Raw genomic sequence first — 19,603 nt, 5'->3', positions numbered from 1 at the left:
AAAGGATACTTGATACCATGCATCCCTTGTCTGAATACTTATGTTCATGGATGGTATTAGCCGTTCTCTGAACCAGCAGCACGCAACACCATGCAGAGTCAAAAGTGCTACACAGAACGCCCCTTAACCCACACAAGAGCCAAAAGAAACAACCGGTATCTCTAGCCATATTATCCCCTAGCCAGACCTACCCTACCCTACCCAATCATCGCCATACAAACGTCGATCCGTAATATATCATTTATGCACCAACCCTTGTTCCGTGAGTCCCGCCCCTTACCGCACCTGCACCTCTGCCTCCGGAGTTCCTGAGCGCACCTGGTCGTGCGAGCGTATATTTCGCAAAGGCTCGGGCAAGGGCCTTCTTGCAACTGACCTTCTGTGAGCCAACAAAGGAGTCCACAGCTACGGCGATAGCGCGGTCAATGTCCTGCGCCGAGCAATACTCGGAAAGTCGCATTTTGGAGAAAGCCTCGCTGGTACGCATAATAGCTTCCAAATGACGGACCTAGTGGACGTTAGCAAGATCATTCGAATACGCCAATAACTTTTTCACTCACAGTGATCGGATAGGCTCCGGTCGCCAAAGACTCCCTCCTCATATCCGCGAACAGTCTAGCCACCTTATCCTGATCGATCTGGTATAGCTTGGGCCTGCACTTCTCCCTCGCATACAAGATGTACTTTCTCAGCAGTTCCTGCGGGATCTCTCCCTCTTGCTTCGGCATAAGGTCGCCATCTTCATCACCATCCACATCCATGCTCTCATCATTCTCGGCCTGTGACTGCTTTCCTGCACCTCCCGGCCCAGCACCAGAAATCGGATGCGCACGTCCATGCGAATTGACCACAAACTTCGCCAACCGCTCATCCTCGCTCGGATCCACTGTATCTCTAACAACGCAAAGAATGTCAAAACGCGACAGGATCGGCTCAGTGAGCTCCACGTTCTGGGAGAACGGTACCGTAGAGTTGTAGCGCCCACCGATCGGATTCGCGGCTGCCACAATGGCACATCTTGCTTGCAGCGTCGTCACGATACCAGCCTTCGAGATCGAAATTGTCTGCTGCTCCATTGCCTCATGAATGGATGTCCGGTCCTGATCGTTCATCTTGTCAAACTCATCAATAAGGCAGACACCTTTATCAGCCAGGACGAGCGCACCGCCCTCAAGAGTCCATTCACTAGTCAAGGGGTCGCGGCGCACCGATGCAGTAAGACCCACTGCTGAGGCACCCTGACCGGTGGCAAAGACGGCGCGGTGAGCTGTCTTCTCGATGTATTTGAGAACTTGAGATTTTGCCGTTCCTGGGTCACCGAGGAGGAGAATGTTGATATCGCCACGGATGGCGTGCTTTCCCTGTGCTTCCTTGCTAACACCGCCGAAAAGAGATAGTGCGACAGCAGTTTTAATGTCAGTGTGTCCATAGATGCTTGGGGCGATGGAGTTGATGATCTTGTCGACGATTTTAGGATCTTTAGATAATGCCCGGATCTCGCGCTCATCTTGCTCTGTTAATTGGAAGCCGGCAAGTTGGTCGTGTGATTTGACCACGTAGTTTGCTTCGAGGATAGTTGCAAATACAGGGAAGCCGTTCTTATTGTTTAACTGTGCGTCGTAGTTATTGCGGTAAATACCAGTCACTTCGACCTCCTCGCCTGGCTTTGCCGAGTCAATGAGGTCCCAGAGGAGAATCACTTCGCGGTGGCGCGGAAGTCGACCAGCAGGCACGGTTCCTGGAGCTTCTTGGAGCGTGAGTTTCTGGTAATTACGGTAGACAGTCTTCTCGGAGTTCAGAGTGAAGGGGCCACGAGATTGGCAATTTTGGCAGAACGATATCTTAACTTCCACACTTGAGTCTTGAGGGAAGGGTCCAAGGATCATACCACACTTTGTGCAGTCAAACTTTACCTGTTTAAGCTGTGGAAAGACGCCGCTGCGACGAGTGACAACACCACTGACACGGACGAGACAGTTGAGGTGGCTTTGGCGAAGTTGTCTTAAGGTATATTGGACTGGCAAATCCGTGATTCGAATGTGGATCTCGGAATGGATCCTCTCATAATCTGGATAGTCGAGGAGAGTGACATCCATAGCAACTTGGTCGAAGATCTTGAGCATCTCAGCTGGCGAGTTTGCAAGGAAGTAGGCCAAGGTAGCCTTAGATTCCGCAAGGTGATCAAAAGAGACTTCCAGAGATTCTGCGTTGATTTCACCAAGCGTTCGAACTCGCGTGCCATAGACTGACGTCCCGTGCTCATCGATATACCCGGTCAAGAATGACTTGAACTCCCTCGCGATGGTCCTGTGAACAGCAGGCTGAGCAACCCAGTCAGTTAAGCTAGCAGCTTTAACATCTTGCAACGCTTCAAGCGAGAGCTCTTCGTTCATAATGTCTTCAGCCATATCCATATCATCTTGATCCTCGTCATATCGATGTCTGCGCCTTCGTGGCTGCCTCGTAAGATCCACCATGCCATCTTCATCCTCGTCAGGTAAGAAAGCAGCAGGCATGCGGCGCTGGCGAGCAAGCTCCCTATCACGGCGGTTCAGACGAGCCTCAAGCTGTCTTCGCGTTGCCAGATCAAGCTCGTCATACTCGCCTTCGTCGTCGATGCCACGGGTTCCATATTTGTCGTTCTTGCGCGCTTTATAGTCTCTCTCAAAGTCGTCTGCGAAAAGGTCAATCCCGGCTTCGTCTTCAGCCATCTCATCCAAGTCATCGAGGTCCTCAATGAGGTCATCCTCAGGGTCAAGGGCGTCATCATCCTCGATGTCATCTTGTGGAAAGACGGGTGGTGAAGATGCGAGTGCTAAGTCCTCTTGTTAGCATCGTATCCAGCGTGAAAAGATTGATTTGCTTACGGCTGGAAGGTGGATGAGCAGCAGACGACGGAATATCATCGTCTGGTTCTCTTGAGCGCTTGCGGCGATTGACAGCGCCGGGTGCGCCGGCAGGGCCGCCGCGATTTGCGGAAGACATGTTAGGTCGAAGTGGAGAACTGCTGAGAGTCAACACAGATCCGAAGGAAAGTCCGAGCGGTACACGGGGTTGGCGCCGGCCATCAAGTGGTATACTAAGGGATGAAGGTAGACAAACCTCATTTGAGATCAATTTCGATCTTATTGTTCGATCTTTGAACAATGCTAGCGCACAGAATTGACAATACGTATTGCAGGCAAAAGGCAGGAAGTGTGGAAGGGCGCCGAGGTGAGTGGGCGAAAATGAAGAACGATGGTGGTTGGCAGCAAAATCGCGTCGACGCGTCTCAACAAGGGGACGTGACAAAACCACTTTAGCGAACTGGGACTAGCGCTGATATTCGATAGTTTGGCCTCGAGAAGTTACAACACCAAACGATCCCATCACAACTTTGCTGGAATTTACTCTTGATGTACAATTCATTCTAGGTATTTTCCGTCGATTCGTTGCGCAATAATTATTCTATCTTGTGTAGTCGCCATGACAGACTCCGCCGCCACCAATGGCAATGGCACCAAACAGCCCGGAACCACAGCCTCTCGCTCCAATAGCTTCTCGCAAGCTTCACAGAGCTCGCAAACGGCAGCCGAGTAGGACTCATTCCAACGCTTTCTAGTTGCGCTTTTTCTAATCCGGCTATTTACAGATTTATCAACAGCCAACTCCAGCTCGAAGCAGAAGCACGCGAGGCCCTTCCATATGTGAGCGCTCCATCACCCTCAAGTTACGCCTCCATCTAATATGAACCAGCAATTCGATACATGTACTCGCCCCCTCGGCGCTCTTCGTCAGAGTCTATTCTCCTGCCTAACCTGCAATCCGCCTCCCGCCTCGTCCTCGGACCCTTACTCTCCCGCGGGTGTCTGCTACTCCTGTTCCATCTCCTGCCATGGGGAACACACTCTGGTTGAACTTTTCAGCAGGCGCGATTTTGTTTGCGACTGTGGTACCACACGCCTCCCGTCATCATGTCCCTGCACACTGCGTTTGAACGAAGTCACAGGCGGAAAAGGTGGTGTACATTCAGAGAAACCGGCGCAAGGCAACAGATATAATCAGAATTTCAGGAATAGGTTCTGTGGGTGTGGAGAAGATTATGATGCGCATCAAGAGAAGGGCACGATGTTCCAGTGCTTGGGACTTGGTACTACAGAAGATGGAGGGTGCGGCGAGGACTGGTGGCATCCGGAGTGCGTTGTTGGACTCGGGCGCGAGGCATATCGGAAGAGCATCGAGAAATTTGTGGCCAACAAACATAATGCCCCAGCTAACGCGCCTGAAAACGGTATCTCTGTTGCTGTGAATGTCACTTTGGAGGGCATGCCAGCAGGTAGTGCGCAAGAATCAGACTCCGTTACAACCCAACCAGCTGTTACAAATGAGACTGGTGCGGCCAGTCAAATTGAGAACGGAGGAGATGAAACAGTTGAAGACGACGATCCTCCACCTCCACCGGGTTTCCCTAAAGAAGACGATTTCGAGACTTTTATTTGCTATAAGTGCGCCGATGCATTTCCTTGGATAAAAAGATACGCAGGAACTCCAGGCTTCCTTCCCGCTGTGTACTTCAAGCCAAGTAGTAATGAGCAAGATGTACGGGAGGAACCCAAAATGCTCGTTCAAGATAGCTCTATCTGCGAAACAACCTCCAAGAAGCGCAAAGCCGACGACGGCGAAACAACTGAAAATGAGTCTCACACGCAGTCAAAGCGCCAGAAGAGCGAAGCACCCCTCACAGACTCCACATCTGCAATGACAACTCTCCCCCTTACTCCGAAGATGCCATCTTCAGCATCGACCTGCCACCTCGAGACCCTCCCGCCCGCTTCGAATGCCCGCCTCTCCCTCTTTATACACACCAACTTCCGCGATCACCTCTGCCATTGTGCGTCGTGCTTCCCACTTCTGAAACCACATCCGCAACTTCTGGAAGAAGAAGAAACATACGAGCCACCGATTTCAGAGGATGGAGAGGGTGAGCAAGGTAGAAGTGTAGGAACGGGCAGTCTCCTTGATCGTGGAGAAGCAGCATTTAACAATATAGATCGCGTTAGAGCTATCGGTTCGTACATCTTGCTTTTCTTATATTGTATCTTCCATTGTGGTCCTGTCGTTCTCATTCGCTGACAAATCTGCAATCTCAGAAGGTGCAATGGTCTATGCTCACCTTAAAGACAAAGTAAAGGCCTTCCTTCAACCCTTTGCCGAAAGCGGCCAGGTCGTTGGAGCTGAGGACATTAAAGCCTATTTCGAGAAGCTCAGAGGTGATGCCGAGGCCATTAAGGATGCCGCGGGCGGGGCTTCATCTTCCAGTAAGGGGAATGGTGGGGACGGTAGTGGAGAGGGTGCGGGTGATGGAAGGAAAGAGCAGAGTGGGTATTAGAGTGGTTTTCCACAGGGCGTCGAGGAAAGGAGGGTTTATGCACGCCGGAATGTGAGCGTGAGAAAGCACTTAGGTCTGTAAGATGAATATTGGGCCCTTTTGAATGATTTGATGACTTTCAGCTCTTGGTTGGAAAAGTCAAGTGGAATAACCACAAGTCAAGGAAGGATATTTAATTTCCAGGCTTGACGGTTTTAATAGACCTGTACCATTGAACTAGGCATAACGAAAAGAATATGTCTGCATTATGATCAGACCAGACCAGAATCTTACAGTAATCGCAATGTATGACCACACTCGTTCCCAAGAATTCAGTCGTGGTCCCACAACCTCCCTAATCCGTCGATTCCGCAAGCGTAACTTAGGGTAACCCCAGTTTCTCCAGAGGCTAGGCATTCCAATATTCATGGTAGCAATGGTAGTATGTGCCTCGAATTGAGTGACCATGGCTTTTTTTCTTTTTGAAACTAGAGCTTCATGCACTCTTTCCATCTCGGGGTCTCACAGAAAACTGTCGGACGTGCCCTAGTAGTACTTCTACCTGCCTTGTGGATCCAGATATATATGTTGAGCATTTTACCGATAAGGTACGGGTCAGTGGAGAAACAGCATATCCGCAGAAGATTGTTCAGCCATTCCCAAGGTCTGAAGTATTTCGCTCTTCCGTTCTAAACTCGGGCTTAAACGTATTCAGCACGCTATTCTGCCCTTTTGGTGCAAGTTTCAGCTTAGCAAAGCGTGTCTCCGGTAACCGTTTGTCCGCTTTGATGCTCTCAACAACCCTAGAAATATTTATATCAGCAAGGCATTTATTAAAAATATGCCTACTAGTAGGCATAGATGAAAGTACTTACCACTCGACCCCCACAAACTTAACACCTTTACCTCCGACCCTCGCGATCTCCTTCTGGATCTTCCCTCCAGCCAGCCCACCTCCAGCACCGCCTCGCTCGTTCGCGGTTCCCAGAATAACATGCGTGACGCTCCTCCTGCCCAGAGCAATTGACATCTTAGCACCACGTTCCACCAGAAGATGCTTAAGCTTATGATCTGAAATCAGCGGCGCGGTTGACCCATTGATGTAAAAGCACAAGCCCCGGAAGATCTGCTTCTGCTGGGTCTCGCTCTTCTCCTCACCCATCTCCCGCCGTTCCTTAATTCCCTCCTTCAATCCATCCTTGTCTCTTCGTTCCTCTTTCGTAGCTTTCGTCACCCTCGCCCCAAATACCTCTCCCAAAGTCATCTGGCCCTTCCCCCGCAACCCGCTCACACCCCTCTCCCACCCTCCATTCGTCTTGCGCCCGTCGCGGGTGAAGCTCTCGCTCCCAGCCCCGACCGTATCCGCGATCCTCTCCCCGCCACCGCGACCCGCGCGGAATTGCGCCGCGAGCTTGAGGTTGCGAGACTCGCGCCAAGCCGTGCTCTCCGCCAAGCGGTCGTCGGCGACCTGGTGGCCCGTCGTGGAGGAATTCCAGGCGTCGAAGAGTGTACGCGATGGCTGCGCGGCTGTAAAGGGAGCGGGTTTGGCTGGATCAGGTTTGGAGGTGGTTGAGCGGTTCGACGACGCAGGTGGAGCGGGGGCTAGAGCGTGAGGCGGCATGGGTGCTTGTGGCAGTCTGTGATAAGATAGTAATTCCCGATGAGAAATATTCCGCGATAGTCAAGGTGATGTATCTGCCATATGTGTACAAGGTGGTTAGTGTCTCTTTGAGTTGCATGGCCAAACGTGAGGCATTAAATCGGATACAGCTATTTTTTGAGTCCCTCGCGCCGCGTTCTGTTGGCAGGGGAATAAAATTTCAGCCTTACCAACGAATCCATGTCATTCACCAGGCAGAGAACGCCTTTGCTGAAATTTGTTCTCAATTCATACATCATGCTTTAATTTAAGCCGAACCTACGCCAACCAGAAATCTCTGCTAACGTACCACAACCTACACTCGTTTTCCCACAACGTGGAACGAAGAAACAGCCCAGCAGTGCGCCCCCAAAAACCATGCACCATTGCCCCCTGCGCCGCTCCAGAGAAACAGAAAACCTCACCAAATACATGCACAGGAGAATGGTATGCGCTGGAAGCGGTATGAGAACAACAGGGATACATCAAAGGAAAATGCTTTTACCTCGTGAGAGACCCGCCTCTGCTGCGCCTGTACAAAATAGAAAGAATCCAATGATTCGAAGAGAATACCAAGTAGTGACAACAGCAAAAGGGAGAGGCCGGTTCGTAAGCTCGTGCCATTGTTTAGGCATACCAAATTTAGTCGTGTAATGTTGAAGCATCTGCAATGCCTCATCGAAATAGAATCAAAGCACCCTAAGCGTTGTGCCGGCAGTGCTCGTCAGAAAAAAAAAATCGCCAGTCTTATCTAGGTCGTCAAATTCGTCATCCACCTCATGCCACCTTGCGTTAAGTCAGGCCATGAAGACATTTCGCTAGTTCTCTCCTCTCCTTTTCAAGCTTCATTCTTAACAGCTTTAGGTTTCGTCGAGGTTTCATACATCATTCGGTGTCGCTTCATCTCTTCTGCATTGTAATCAATGTTGTCACTTGCTTTCCTCCTTCCTATAAGAGACGTTGAACTCATATTGCCGGTCTTGAGGCCCTGAAGAGCACCCAACGACCGCATTTTCCTTAGAGACTTTTGCTTAGGTTTCTGATTATCGTTGGCATCGATCTCCTGCAGAGCAGCAGCGGGCTTTTCGTACTTGACAATTTCGTCCACCTCAACTCTACTCTTGACACGCATTCTCTTGAATTCACGTGTGATTTTCTCGAGTGTGCTCAAGCCCTTGTGGGAAAACTTAGATTCATTCGGAGGCGGCGGGAGTGGCTTTTCCTTGATGCTGGTGCTAGTGCTCGTGCTGGGACGATGGTCGGAACCGAAGCTTACTCCAGAATCCGTTTTCTTACTTTTGCGGTTTCCGGTCCCCTCAGCCGGGCCGAAGTGATCCACATTGGTGATCTCGGAGCAATCATCGATCATGTTTTTGGCAACGCCGAGATACTTGTCCAAGCACTGTTGCACAGCTCCCCAGCCATTACCATCTCCTTCAAGCTTCCCTTGTTCCATAACGGTCTTGAGAACGCTCGGTCCATTCTTCTCAACGATTTGGATATATCGGAAAAACCCATCACGTTGCTTCTTGAGTATTGCAGCCGTGAGGAGCTTCGTTGGCTGTGACGTGGCTACCGGAGGGTAGAGGGTGTTAAGCATGGCTACACAGTTATGCTTGTTGAATGGTTCGAGCGACATCTCATTGATCAAAATCTTAGAGTAATGGTCAGCATTAAGGTCAGGAATATACCAGTAATCAAGCACTATCTTACCCATCGCCTGAGGCCAATATACAGTTGAGTGTAGTAGGCGTCCGCTTTCTTCTCCTTGGCTTCAATGCTGTTAACCCATTGTGCCACTCCAGGGTATCGATCGGAGATCTCGTCCAGCTCTGTTCCAACAGTATTTGGCAAAACCCCCAATCTTTGAAATGCTAGCACCATCTCCTTACGTCTCCGCGTTTCCAGGTCCTTGAGATAATCCAGAGCAGCGAGAGCCTGAGGAAAGTCGACCATGACAAGCTGTGGATGGAAACATCGTGAGACGAAAGATACTATGAAGCTTGGTGGCAGCGAGCACGGCTGTGATGGCAATTGAGAGATCTGATTCATGAGTGCTGATGTAAAATGTGCGGCAGCGGATCCGGCATCTGACCAGGGGAATTGTGTAGAGGTGGGCGATGAGTTGCTAGGACTTGACGTGGGCGTTGCGGCACGAGACAATTGGCTTGGAAGAGGCTGGGCACGGGGTGCACAATTGAGCGTATACATTGTCCGAAGAGGTATTTCATAGTTGCCGGGATATTGCATGAGGTGTTCCAGGATGAGTTGGTACGACGAGCCGGAGGCTGTCGTCTCCTCGGAGGGGTTGCGAGAATGTGGTTGCGACATGATGAACTGAAGGGTAGGAGCCAGCCAAGATAATTATTCACGTATCGGTTGGCGTCTTGATGGCCGGGGAGAGTGTCGTGGTCGAAATTCAGTTTGTTGTCGTTGTTTTGATTTTATACGGCCAGCAATTACCTTGACCGAGAAGCCGTTCGAAGCCAATCAAGTGCTTGAATGGAGAAATTGAAACCAGACGGATCGGAGATAGGTGGAATACCGTGCAGAATAGTAAGGAAGGCGAGGACGCCAGATGGTGAGTGAGGGAGCGTGGGGAGTGGGGTGGCTGTGAAGTATGTGTCGAGAGGACCGTGGGGTGAAGAATTCTGGACTAAGGAAACCTGGCAGTCCGTCTAGCCCTCCGGCGTCGTAGAAGCAAATTACGTGAGGAAGGTCGTGTCTCCGCCAGGACGGGATTCGAGTTGGGCGACGATGGTGCAAATCGGCAGGGGTGAAAGGATGGTGGGGATGATGTTCTCGCGTCTTTTGGAACAGTGATTATGGCTAATGAAACGAATGAAACGAATGACAAACGACAGCAGCGTTCACGGTGGCAATTTGAGGATATGGTATATTCTTCGAGTGTATAGTAAGAGGCCGCAGAATGGTAGTGGGCGAAGGAAGGGTTTTTTGGGAGGAGCCGAGCAGAAACGACAGGCAGGATTTGCCTTGGTCGCCCAAACGGCTCGAGGTCCCCTGGCAGCTGCAGGCCTTGGTCATGGGCGCCACATGCGCGCACTCGTCCGTGGCACAATATTGCTCAGGGTTCACGGTCGGGAGAGTAGGTGGCCTGGGAGCGCGACTGGGATCAGAGTCCCGGGGAAAGGGTGGATCTGCGCACTGGACGGTTCGCAGTCCTAAATCAGCACCATCCGCCTCGAACCCGTCTTAGCTCGCCCATTCTGCGATGCTTCTGGCATACGTCTCCGGTCCCAGCGTGCTCTTCTGCAGCTGCTGGCGACTTACTTTTCATGACTCCGCAGCAGGAGAGGGATTTGCTGGGTCTTTGCACTGCTTTGTTTCTTCGCCTCCCAGCACGACCCCTTTGGTGTGGCAGTGCAGTAATGTTGTCGTCGCGGCCTCAGCTTCGTCATCGGGAAAGCAGCGATGAATGTGGCGGCTCGATGCGTGGCGTCTGCCACAATCCTACTCTTCCTATCAACCTCTTTGTGCGACCATGATAGTCGTTTTCGTGTAGTCGTTTTCGTGTCTTCTCTCAACACGTGTGGAGTGGATAGGAGATGCCTTGGCAACAATCTATGTGGAACATTAAACTATACGCATGATACTGTAGCTCCCCTGCCACCTGAAATCCACACGCAGACAAAGACCAACTTGCTCTGGGAGACTGTACATTTATTGACCCCGACCAATCAAGCGGGGCCCTTTTATCAGAGCCCTTAAAAAATCTTCCAAAGCCGCAAATGCGGTCCACATCCTTGGGTTTCAGCCATAAGATTTGCCGCGTCACCTCGACAGTCAAGGCGCCAAAAATAATAGAGGCCATGCCAAAAGAGATGCTCAAAATCTCCTCTCTTCAGCCCAACGAGATAGGGCCACTACTGTGTATTGTGTTCTTGATAGCGGCGCGGACAACGAAGATTCTCGTGTCTCCAGCCGACTGCGCGAAAGACAAACTGGAGCTGACTCAAGGGATCAACACAATAAACTTTGCGGAAGCTCGGGGAAAGTTACTCGCGGTGTCAGCACACTGAATCGCAAGTCTACGGCTTTGTTGCTTCCATCCGAAAGGGCAGACCAACCGCTTCTGTCGCAATCAAGGGTTTCTTCTGCGGAGGTAGCCTGTATCAGCAATGTAATCGTGGAGAGACCCGGCCAGTGCTTCGATATTGCGGTCCTATCGGCTGCGACAGGGATCTGCGTTGGATCGACATTATTAATAGCCGCCTTATCACAACCATCAATCGCGGCAGCACAGACGCGTTCAAGGCAACTGTTTGACGCGATGCGTAGAAGTACAAGCACCCGAGGAATGGTACTATGTCTTGATCAGAAAGACATTGTCCGCTACCAATCCTTCAAACCCGGATATGTGACGAGTCGGCTGTCCAGCTTGAGAATTTCAAATTCAAGCTTTTCGTAACACAAAATAAAATACCGTCCGTGTGCGACGTGGGGTTCCAGATGCCAGATTCCCGCGTTGATCTTCACCGTGGCGGAACGGGCATCGAGTTGCAGTGGCACAGCATCCAATAAGGCCGCATTAAGCCTACAACAACAAATCCTAGCTTCTATCTTCTCTAATCCGTCCATTGGATAGGTCTTTCTTCCAGTGTGGTCACCGGCGCCGACCTCGCATCATTTCAACTACTCTGAGATTATGGGATAATCTATTAGAAGTATTACAATTAGGCTGAGCCGCAATTTCAAGAAGACGGCTCTACGAAAACATTGCTTGAACCAAGATTTTCGTCTACTATCCGTGCAAGTAGCGTCCTACCATCAAGTGATCCGTGCACTGGCAAAATAACAATCATGCATCCCAACTTAATCCGATTACTTCTATTGGGCTGGATCTTATCGACAACCACAGGACGAATTATACCGTTGCAAGGCATGTACTCCGTTAAGGCGAAGTACAGTTGTACAACTTCTCCATTCCCAATTCACTGAAACCCACTTGAATTAGGTTTTAAACAAGCCTTCTAGAAATTTTAATTACCCCAAGCCGGAAAATCAGGATGACTGCCCAACTAGGGCTCGCTATCGCCTGTCGACGTCTTCATGCAGACCAGATTTGAAGGTAATCCACTTGCCATTGTCAAGACATTCCGTTGTCTCCCGCTTTGACTCAAAGCCAAAAGTAAACCATTGCTAAAGAGTTTAATTACATGAACATCGAGAAGGTCAGGGATACGAATGGACCGTCGATATTTACACAACCGATCAGGAGCTGCCCTTTGCAGGCCGTCCCACCATCGGTACTGCATGTCTGTTCTTTCAGAAGTTGCCAAGTCGGAGTCCAATGTGGGTAAAGACGTTGTCCATGCCAAGTTCAACGTCAAGGCAGGAAAGATTGATCTGCGCTACGTCATCTCAGAAAAAGTTGCCAAAGCAGCTATTCCTTACGATATCCATATCCACAAGAAAAAGTATAGCCCCGAGAGCTTACTCGGCCTCCAGCCTGGCCTGAATAAAGCAGGCCGCTCGGGCGTATCCGGTCTAAAAGCGGAGTCCGACCTTGTTTCAATTGTCAAAGGCATGGCATTTGCTCTTGTTGAGCTTGAGGATGAAGACGCTTTGCGAGCGGTCTCAACAGCCTCCGGCGTCGTTATTGCTGAACTAGACGAGGGATGGAATCAGTCGTTCGTTGGGACGTATTTTTACGTACGGCTTGCAGATTCAGAGGATGGGACACTTAACTTGCGGGCCAGGATGATTGAAGGTCTGTTGGAGGATCCAGCGACCGGAAGCGCAGCCAGCACTGTAACAGGATATTTGTCTTTGAAACAAGGGAAACCGAATCAAACACTGAAGTTTGCTGTCACACAGGGCGTAGAAATGGGCCGACGGAGCAATATTGGTGTTGAAGTTGGTATGGCAGAAACCCATTGTATCGGCTCTGTCAACCTGTTTGGAAGAGCTGTGCAAGTCATGAAGGTCGACTTGAAACCTAAGTGGGTCTGTGCGGAAAATAGCTCTGACGAAGTAGAGTCTGGTCGGACACAAGTATCCCGCAGTGTTGACACTGAAGAGATGTTTTGAAAGAGCGTGAGGAAGATTCCATCGTACATTTCGTGAGCACCATGCCTCGCAAAAGGTTCCAAGTACCTGAAATATTTGCATGAACATCATCAAATGACCTACACCAAATATCTCGAAGCGCCCATGATGTCCTCCTCTAGGCTTTATCATCCAAGTTGCCGGTGCCGTCCAAGACTCGGGTATCGTGCATAAGCTTCCAAAATTCCAAGCTTTCCATCTGGCATATTGGGTCATCGGTCTCCACCAGTCTCTTGCGTGTTTATGTCGATTATCGGGAACAGGAAACTCCGTCAATGCAATTTGGCATCACTGTGATAGTGCAAGAGACTCACACGGAATAGACAGCACCTAGAATGGATGATGGCGAATGGGTTCTGAGGTGGAGCAGTACTGATTCTTCATCAAAAGTATTGTGCTCCTTTCGTATTGCGTCCAGCTGGCACATGTTGCAGATCCTCTGTTGAGTGAATTGACCACTTAGAGAAATGACCAGGAGGTTAAAAGGATCAAGAGGAAGAGGCGGTAACTCTATACTGCTTCGGATTCAGCCCTTAGCTCCGTGCCTGCTCGTATTTGTCACGGCCCAATGGCCATGGTGGGAGGGGCCTAGGGTCCAGAGGCTCAAGCAGAAACCCTGAGTGCTGTTGACTGTTTGAAGAATTGAGCATTCGGGTAATGGCATCAAAAAACAGTCAATGCGACGAACTACTCCAGCCAAGGGGAGTGGGTTGCCGGTCGCTAAAGGCAAATGTTGCCGTAGCGCTAGCGCCCTGTCGCATGATCGAAGCATCGATATTAAGGATCCCAAGCCCTCGAGACGCCTGCCGAAGATAAGATTATGCTTGGCGGTCGTAAATCTCCACATGGGGAAAGGCGTCTTTGGAATTGTATGGCTGACATAATAATCGAAACCACGTTGGTCTCACCTTGGCCTCCCTCGCACCCTCAGACATCTTCGGTTTCCAGCGCATTTTCAATGCCTTGTCCATGGCTTTCCCACAAGCCCTACCGGCCCTGACTAAGATGGAGATGGTCTATTTCGGATCTTGCGACCGTTACCATATCCCAAGCGAGCTTCATGAGATGGCTCGTGAGACAGGTCCGCCTTCATCGCTGGTTTCAAGCCAAAGCCGGCTTCCAGCCGCATTGCTGGGACTTTACTTTCCGACATCGCCAAGGGACTTAAAGAGCTTCGCATGGTCGTTCAAGTCTTCCTTTCATCCACCGACCTCAATCACTACCCAGCCTGGGTACCAGCCATCTGAGGGTTACATTCCTTTCTAGTACTTCCTCTACCTTCTTTTTCAGACTACGTTGAACGTGTCTGCCTTTGGATTCTAATTTCTCCGCAAGACGGCATCCCTTCTTTTAGCGTTTTGACAACTTCTTCATTCTCAGCCTCATTTTTTCCCATCCAGTAACTCAAATTGCCATCATGCGATTCACGGAAGCCCTTTCGGTTCTTGCTTTAGCAGCAGGTCTAGCCAGCGCGGCCGAAAACGGATTCGGGGGCCGGGGGGGACAGAATGGAGGGAATGCTCAGAGCAGCGCTGCCGCTGTTGCTTCGAGTGCTGCCGCTGCTACCGCCAGTGCCGCTGCCGGTGGTAACGATGGTAACGGTGGCAACGGTGGTAATGATGATGCCGCACTCCAGCTGGATCCAGACAATGTTCAGAGTAACAGTGACACCACCGGCCTATCAGGTACTGTAGAAAATGGACAGGCAGCCTCTGAGACGTGAGTTACCCCTTCTCAAAATGCGCTCATAATACTAACTGAATGCAGTGATCCTGCCAATTTCATCAATTTCTGCACAGGCAAAACACTCACAAACGGTCTGCAAGTTAAAGGCGGTTCATGTAATGGCATTGGTAAGTCCAGATATGACCATTTGAAAGTGGTGTCATCACAGTTCTAATAATTCTTCAGTCATGGGCGACATTCCATCCAACACTCAAATGGTCTCAGCCGTTATGGTCAGCCCAAGGGATGGCGATGTTTTGGCGGTAAAATCGGACATCACATTTGCAGTGCAGATTGAGAACCTTGTCGCTGGCTCATTTACCAATCCAGATATTACCTACTACGCCGCTCCTCAAGCTCTTTCGGATGGAAAGGTTGTTGGTCATACTCATATCACAGTTCAGGACCTAGGCAATGATTTCTTCCCTCCAGCGCCACTCGACCCAACAGTCTTCTCGTTCTTCAAGGGTATTAACGATGCTGGTGACGGTAATGGCTTGCTAAGTGCAACTCTTAAGGGGGGCCTTCCTGAAGGTTTCTATCGCGTCTGCTCCCTGACTTCAGCAAGCAACCACCAGCCGGTCCTGATGCCCGTTGCCCAGCGTGGTGCCCAAGATGATTGTGCTAAGTTCCAAGTAGCCGCAGCTAACGGCACAAATCTCATCACGTGCGGCCTTGATCCCGACACTCCAGGGTGCAAGGGAAGCACAGGCGGTGGAAATGCAAATGTTGGTAATGGCGATAACGGCGGTAATGCCAACGCCGCGAGCTCTACCGCTGCTGTTGCGCAAACAAGTGATACCGCTGCCCAATCCACTGCGACCGCAGGAGGAAGGACCGGGAAAGGTGACAGGTTCGGCGCAGGAAAGCAGCAGGGCCAACGCTTCGGCCGCCCGAGGAAATTCAGCGCGCGTGAGTGGATTGCTTAGGAGGCGATAAAAAAAGGTATCGAGGCTTGGAAAGGCTCAGAGAGCCCGCGAGTGGAACGCGACAGGACATGGCGAGTGGTAATGCTACTTTCTACGAGATTCTCTCCTGTTCGCATCATCATTATCGTGGACACAGGATATATCTCACTCATTAGAAAGAGCAGTACTTCGTGAAAAGGATTGATTTCCTTGGCAGTGTTTACGAGCACTGAATGTATTTTCTTTATTTGGCGTCTCGCATTATTAAATGTATAACTATCTTCTCTAGCATTCTTGAGCGATTGTACCAAATTCCATCCTTAGACCCCATTGTGACACTCTGGCGAGCGTATGATCTTAATGCAGAGAGTTTTCGATGCATTGAAAAGTCGAATACGAAACCTGATAGTCTCATCAAGCTTAAGTGGCTGACATGGGTATGCGACAGCCTAGTTTCAGCCTCTGCCCATTTCTCCGTTAGCCTTAGCGAGCCTAGTGGAACGGCAATGGGAAATTGAGGAAGCAGGCGGTTATCAAATGGAGTTCATGTATGGAACTTCGAGACACAATTAAGAGATTAATGGTTTCGACTATGATCTAGGAGGAGAAATACAATTACTGCTATGGCCGGTACCCGCGGCCTCGCTCCATCTAGCCTTTACGGGCTGACCACAACTCCCCAGAGGTGGTCAGGAGTTGGATCAAGGCAAGGGTTACTACCAAGGCTGCTTTTGTGGTCCACTGTAATTGGTACTAATAGGCTAACCTCTCTCCGAAGGTGATCAAAAGTTGGGTTATAGCAAGGGTTTACGAATTATGGAGGAATATTATCAAACCATGTATTATGATTTCTATGCCAACGGTATGATCATCCTTAAAGTCGTGCACCTTGGTGCCTTCGCTTTTGTTACCACAGTCATAGCTTACGCATTACGCAGTGATATCGCAGAAGTATAGAAATTGTGCACGGTTAATGATAACATTAGAATGGAGTATTTTCCAGCCATCATAGGCCTCCAATTTAATTTCTCGGCCCATCTTCAGAACACCCATATAGCGGTGAGGTCAATTGACGTATAAATCCCCGAAATAGTCCAGTAGGAACCAAGATATTAATCTCACTCTCGGCATCGACCTCTAGCCAACAAACACGAAGCGAACCACTCACGTTCATATACTCCTTGCCAGCCAACCCCAAGCTTAACGATGAGATATCATGACGTCTTTCCTGCGATTAGTTAATCTTGAGATTCCTAGAAGTGAATAACGAAAGATATCCGTGGTGCATCGATGCTCAGTCAGTATTGCAATAGATCGAACATCCTTTGGCCAAAATCTATCCACTGACACCCTTCTATGCTTCCGCAATTGCGAAAGAAATACTTGAATCAAACAAGTACAAGCCGGGAAGTATCTTTGTCTGGCGAAAGAGCAACATGGATCTTCCGCGCTGCCGCCTCCACTTCACTCGCTGACGCCTCCGGGTTCAGCTTATGGCGAGCCCCTCCAGCCAGTCCGTGTAAAAGCATAGCCAAGGCTGACGTTTTCCAGATCCCGACTTGTTGCCTTGAGCTCTTCACAATCGTACCTACGACAAAAGCCAAGGTAGCTAGCAACAAGAAAACAGGGAGCGAGATCCACACCCAACGAATTCGCACAAAGGTCTGCGTTCCCCACGCAGGGCCTATCACAGATTCTGTACCCTGGATCTTGGTTCGCAAATTGTTCGTCATTGAAGTTGTGATTAAGTCCAGGTAAGCGTTAAAGTCGTAAGGAGGGGCCATAGTGACGTTATAAATTCCCTGAAAGGAATCCGTCATATTCAGATTATCATCTGTTCTAATCGACTGATGGGATAGATCGGCTGATAATGTATGTTTCATTCCTTCGGTAGTACCGTTCGAAACGCTGAATGTGGTGCTTCCGAATGGTGGTGTGATAACTATGGGAGGAATACCAGCCAATATTTCGCTTGACGAAAGCTCTTTTGCAGATTGGTTTGCGAAAGTATCGACAATCGTTTCGTTGAGGGCTCCCTCAAAATACGAAGCCTGGTAGGACTTGGCGCACCAGTGAAACACGCATTCCATTGCGACGGGAGTATCGTTTCTTAGAACGGCGGCTTTCCCTCCAGGTGCATAAGCTATGTAAAAGTCGAAGATAGGATAACCGAAATCCTTGAAGGCTATAGAGGAGGTAAAGGGGCCACGGTCTGAACTAATATTGCTTGGGACATCTACGGCTTGCAGAGTCAATATAACGGCTCTTCGACTCAATAACCTATTAAGGTAGGTGCCAGTGAGCATTGTACCGTTGAGCGTGTACCCACAGCCATAATTGGTGAAAGTGCCATCAGTAAAGGAAATAAGGGTATGGTTCTTGCAAATATATCTGACAAAGCTCGAAATATCCTTGCATTGAGTGCATACTCCTAGAGATGAGTACTGACCCCAGGTACAGTTGCTAGTGCCGCATGAGGAAGGCGCGGAAGGAACTGTATTATTGCTTCCGACTATCGTACTGCCGATGACTGTACCCATCGCTAGATCATTTGCTAAGTTGGGCAGCTGGGGATCGACGTCCACGTGGTAAGAAACAGCCGTGGAGATAGAGCCATTGCCTAGTACAATAGGCCGTTCTGGATAGGAGACAATTTGTTGAAAAAAAGTCTCAAATGCTAGTGCTGATATGGTGATCACAGCTCCCAGGGAGACCAAGTGTCTATAGAAACTTTAGCTGGTAGTACTGAAAAATTTTTTTACTATGAATCACAGTCTCTATCCCTTAACCCGCCGACGTCCACTGACTATGTGGTCCGTGCGGAACACCAGAATCAGAAGTACGCGTATAGCCAATGTAGATTTAATTAATACGATACTATCAACTATGCCTTTTAATCGCACTTCCAATGATATAAACCTTGTTCAGCCGACTTAATATAATATTTAGCTAAATTGGGTCGCTAAAAACTCATCACCAGAGTCATGGCCGCTGCTCGATTTTACAACGGCTTCGTATTTCTAATCACGACGATTTGATTGCATTGATCTTATTGGTTGGTTCTTATCGATACCGAGTGGACGAATTCCGGCGGGTTAAGGGATAGGTAATGCCCACAATGGAGGGCTACTATGGGCATTGTCGTGTGCATAGTAGGAATTCTAAGCATACCTGCATTTTGTGGAACCCAGAAGCATCAAGGATCCCCACGGGCCCCGACTAGCTCTGTCGAAGGTGAAGAAATCCAGCAATTTTGACTTTCTTCGGAACCAGACCCAATTAAGCTGGCCAATTGCTTCCGCTACCGGAAGCATCAATGCTGCTTTGGCCAAACCCGCAAGGATCGAAATGTAAGCATTGAGTGTGATGCCAAGCGGCCAGTGTGGTAACGGTTGTTCGCTGTAGAGGACCAAAACGACAACGATAGCAACTACGCAGATAGCGCTGACGAGCCAGCTGAGCAGCTCCCACCACCACCAGTCGGTTATAACACGATTGAAGGCGTTTGTTGAAGTCCTGAGGAATTGCGGCTTCCCTCCTTCCATATCCGGGTCATCACCTTCCTTGGCAGTCTGCACAGTTCCGTCGTATACATCTATGATGCCATCGGTCTGATTGGAAGGGTAGCGATTTGCTTCATGGGATGCCCGGTTGTGTTCCGCCGTCGAGTTGTCTCCGTAGTGTCCTAAAAGCTCTGACCCAATACTCCACGGTCTCCCTTGCCCGTTTCCTTCATCATATCTATCCGCATGCGGAAGTTGAGGTACGTTGGTCATGTTACACGCAAAATTTGAATGTTTTCGGTCGGAACCAGTAATCCACGGTCAATGGCCTTGAGTTTCCAGATATCTCAAAAACAGGTGCAACTCTTGGAAATGTTTTTTTTAACGGAAATAAGAGGCATAATTCCAGCAA

At 49.7% G+C, this 19,603-nt stretch overlaps 7 protein-coding genes across 7 annotated transcripts; 3 read left to right on the top strand and 4 right to left on the bottom strand.

Moving 5' to 3' along the window:
• Positions 1–16: 16 nt before the first annotated feature.
• Positions 17–3,237, bottom strand: K441DRAFT_607670 (MCM-domain-containing protein). Its single transcript, XM_067645449.1, has 4 exons — positions 3,103–3,237; positions 2,868–3,004; positions 561–2,815; positions 17–508 (listed from the first exon to the last, which is right to left on the bottom strand). Exons 1-4 carry the CDS (start codon positions 3,105–3,107, stop codon positions 242–244), a joined length of 2,664 nt encoding a protein of 887 aa, XP_067506018.1. The 5' UTR covers positions 3,108–3,237; the 3' UTR covers positions 17–241.
• A 228-nt stretch (positions 3,238–3,465) lies between these two features.
• Positions 3,466–5,368, top strand: K441DRAFT_551382 (uncharacterized protein; the record flags this gene model as incomplete). The annotated part of the gene is made up of 4 exons (XM_067643096.1): positions 3,466–3,575; positions 3,632–3,686; positions 3,736–5,047; positions 5,130–5,368. The coding sequence occupies 4 exons, from the start codon at positions 3,466–3,468 to the stop codon at positions 5,366–5,368; spliced, it is 1,716 nt and encodes a 571-aa protein (XP_067506017.1).
• Positions 5,369–5,996: 628 nt separating this feature from the next.
• Positions 5,997–6,968, bottom strand: K441DRAFT_551963 (uncharacterized protein; the record flags this gene model as incomplete). The annotated part of the gene is made up of 2 exons (XM_067643125.1): positions 5,997–6,150; positions 6,223–6,968. The coding sequence occupies 2 exons, from the start codon at positions 6,966–6,968 to the stop codon at positions 5,997–5,999; spliced, it is 900 nt and encodes a 299-aa protein (XP_067506016.1).
• An 856-nt stretch (positions 6,969–7,824) lies between these two features.
• K441DRAFT_551639 (uncharacterized protein) lies at positions 7,825–9,317 on the bottom strand (the record flags this gene model as incomplete). The annotated part of the gene is made up of 2 exons (XM_067643111.1): positions 7,825–8,640; positions 8,700–9,317. The coding sequence occupies 2 exons, from the start codon at positions 9,315–9,317 to the stop codon at positions 7,825–7,827; spliced, it is 1,434 nt and encodes a 477-aa protein (XP_067506015.1).
• A 2,943-nt stretch (positions 9,318–12,260) lies between these two features.
• Positions 12,261–13,037, top strand: K441DRAFT_675921 (uncharacterized protein; the record flags this gene model as incomplete). Its single annotated transcript, XM_067650897.1, has 1 exon — positions 12,261–13,037. One exon carries the CDS (start codon positions 12,261–12,263, stop codon positions 13,035–13,037), a length of 777 nt encoding a protein of 258 aa, XP_067506014.1.
• Positions 13,038–13,983: 946 nt separating this feature from the next.
• On the top strand, positions 13,984–16,034 carry K441DRAFT_632903 (uncharacterized protein). The gene is made up of 3 exons (XM_067646359.1): positions 13,984–14,774; positions 14,823–14,908; positions 14,967–16,034. The coding sequence occupies exons 1-3, from the start codon at positions 14,473–14,475 to the stop codon at positions 15,707–15,709; spliced, it is 1,131 nt and encodes a 376-aa protein (XP_067506013.1). The 5' UTR covers positions 13,984–14,472; the 3' UTR covers positions 15,710–16,034.
• Positions 16,035–17,076: 1,042 nt separating this feature from the next.
• On the bottom strand, positions 17,077–19,233 carry K441DRAFT_551419 (uncharacterized protein; the record flags this gene model as incomplete). Its single annotated transcript, XM_067643099.1, has 3 exons — positions 17,077–18,409; positions 18,860–19,087; positions 19,160–19,233. 3 exons carry the CDS (start codon positions 19,231–19,233, stop codon positions 17,077–17,079), a joined length of 1,635 nt encoding a protein of 544 aa, XP_067506012.1.
• Positions 19,234–19,603: the final 370 nt, after the last annotated feature.

The sequence above is a fragment of the Cenococcum geophilum genome (assembly GCF_001692895.1).
Source record: "Cenococcum geophilum 1.58 unplaced genomic scaffold K441scaffold_13, whole genome shotgun sequence".
Classification (NCBI taxonomy): domain Eukaryota; kingdom Fungi; phylum Ascomycota; class Dothideomycetes; order Gloniales; family Gloniaceae; genus Cenococcum; species Cenococcum geophilum.
Note: the sequence above shows the minus strand (reverse complement) of the source record. Positions and strands in the feature narration are given on the sequence as shown.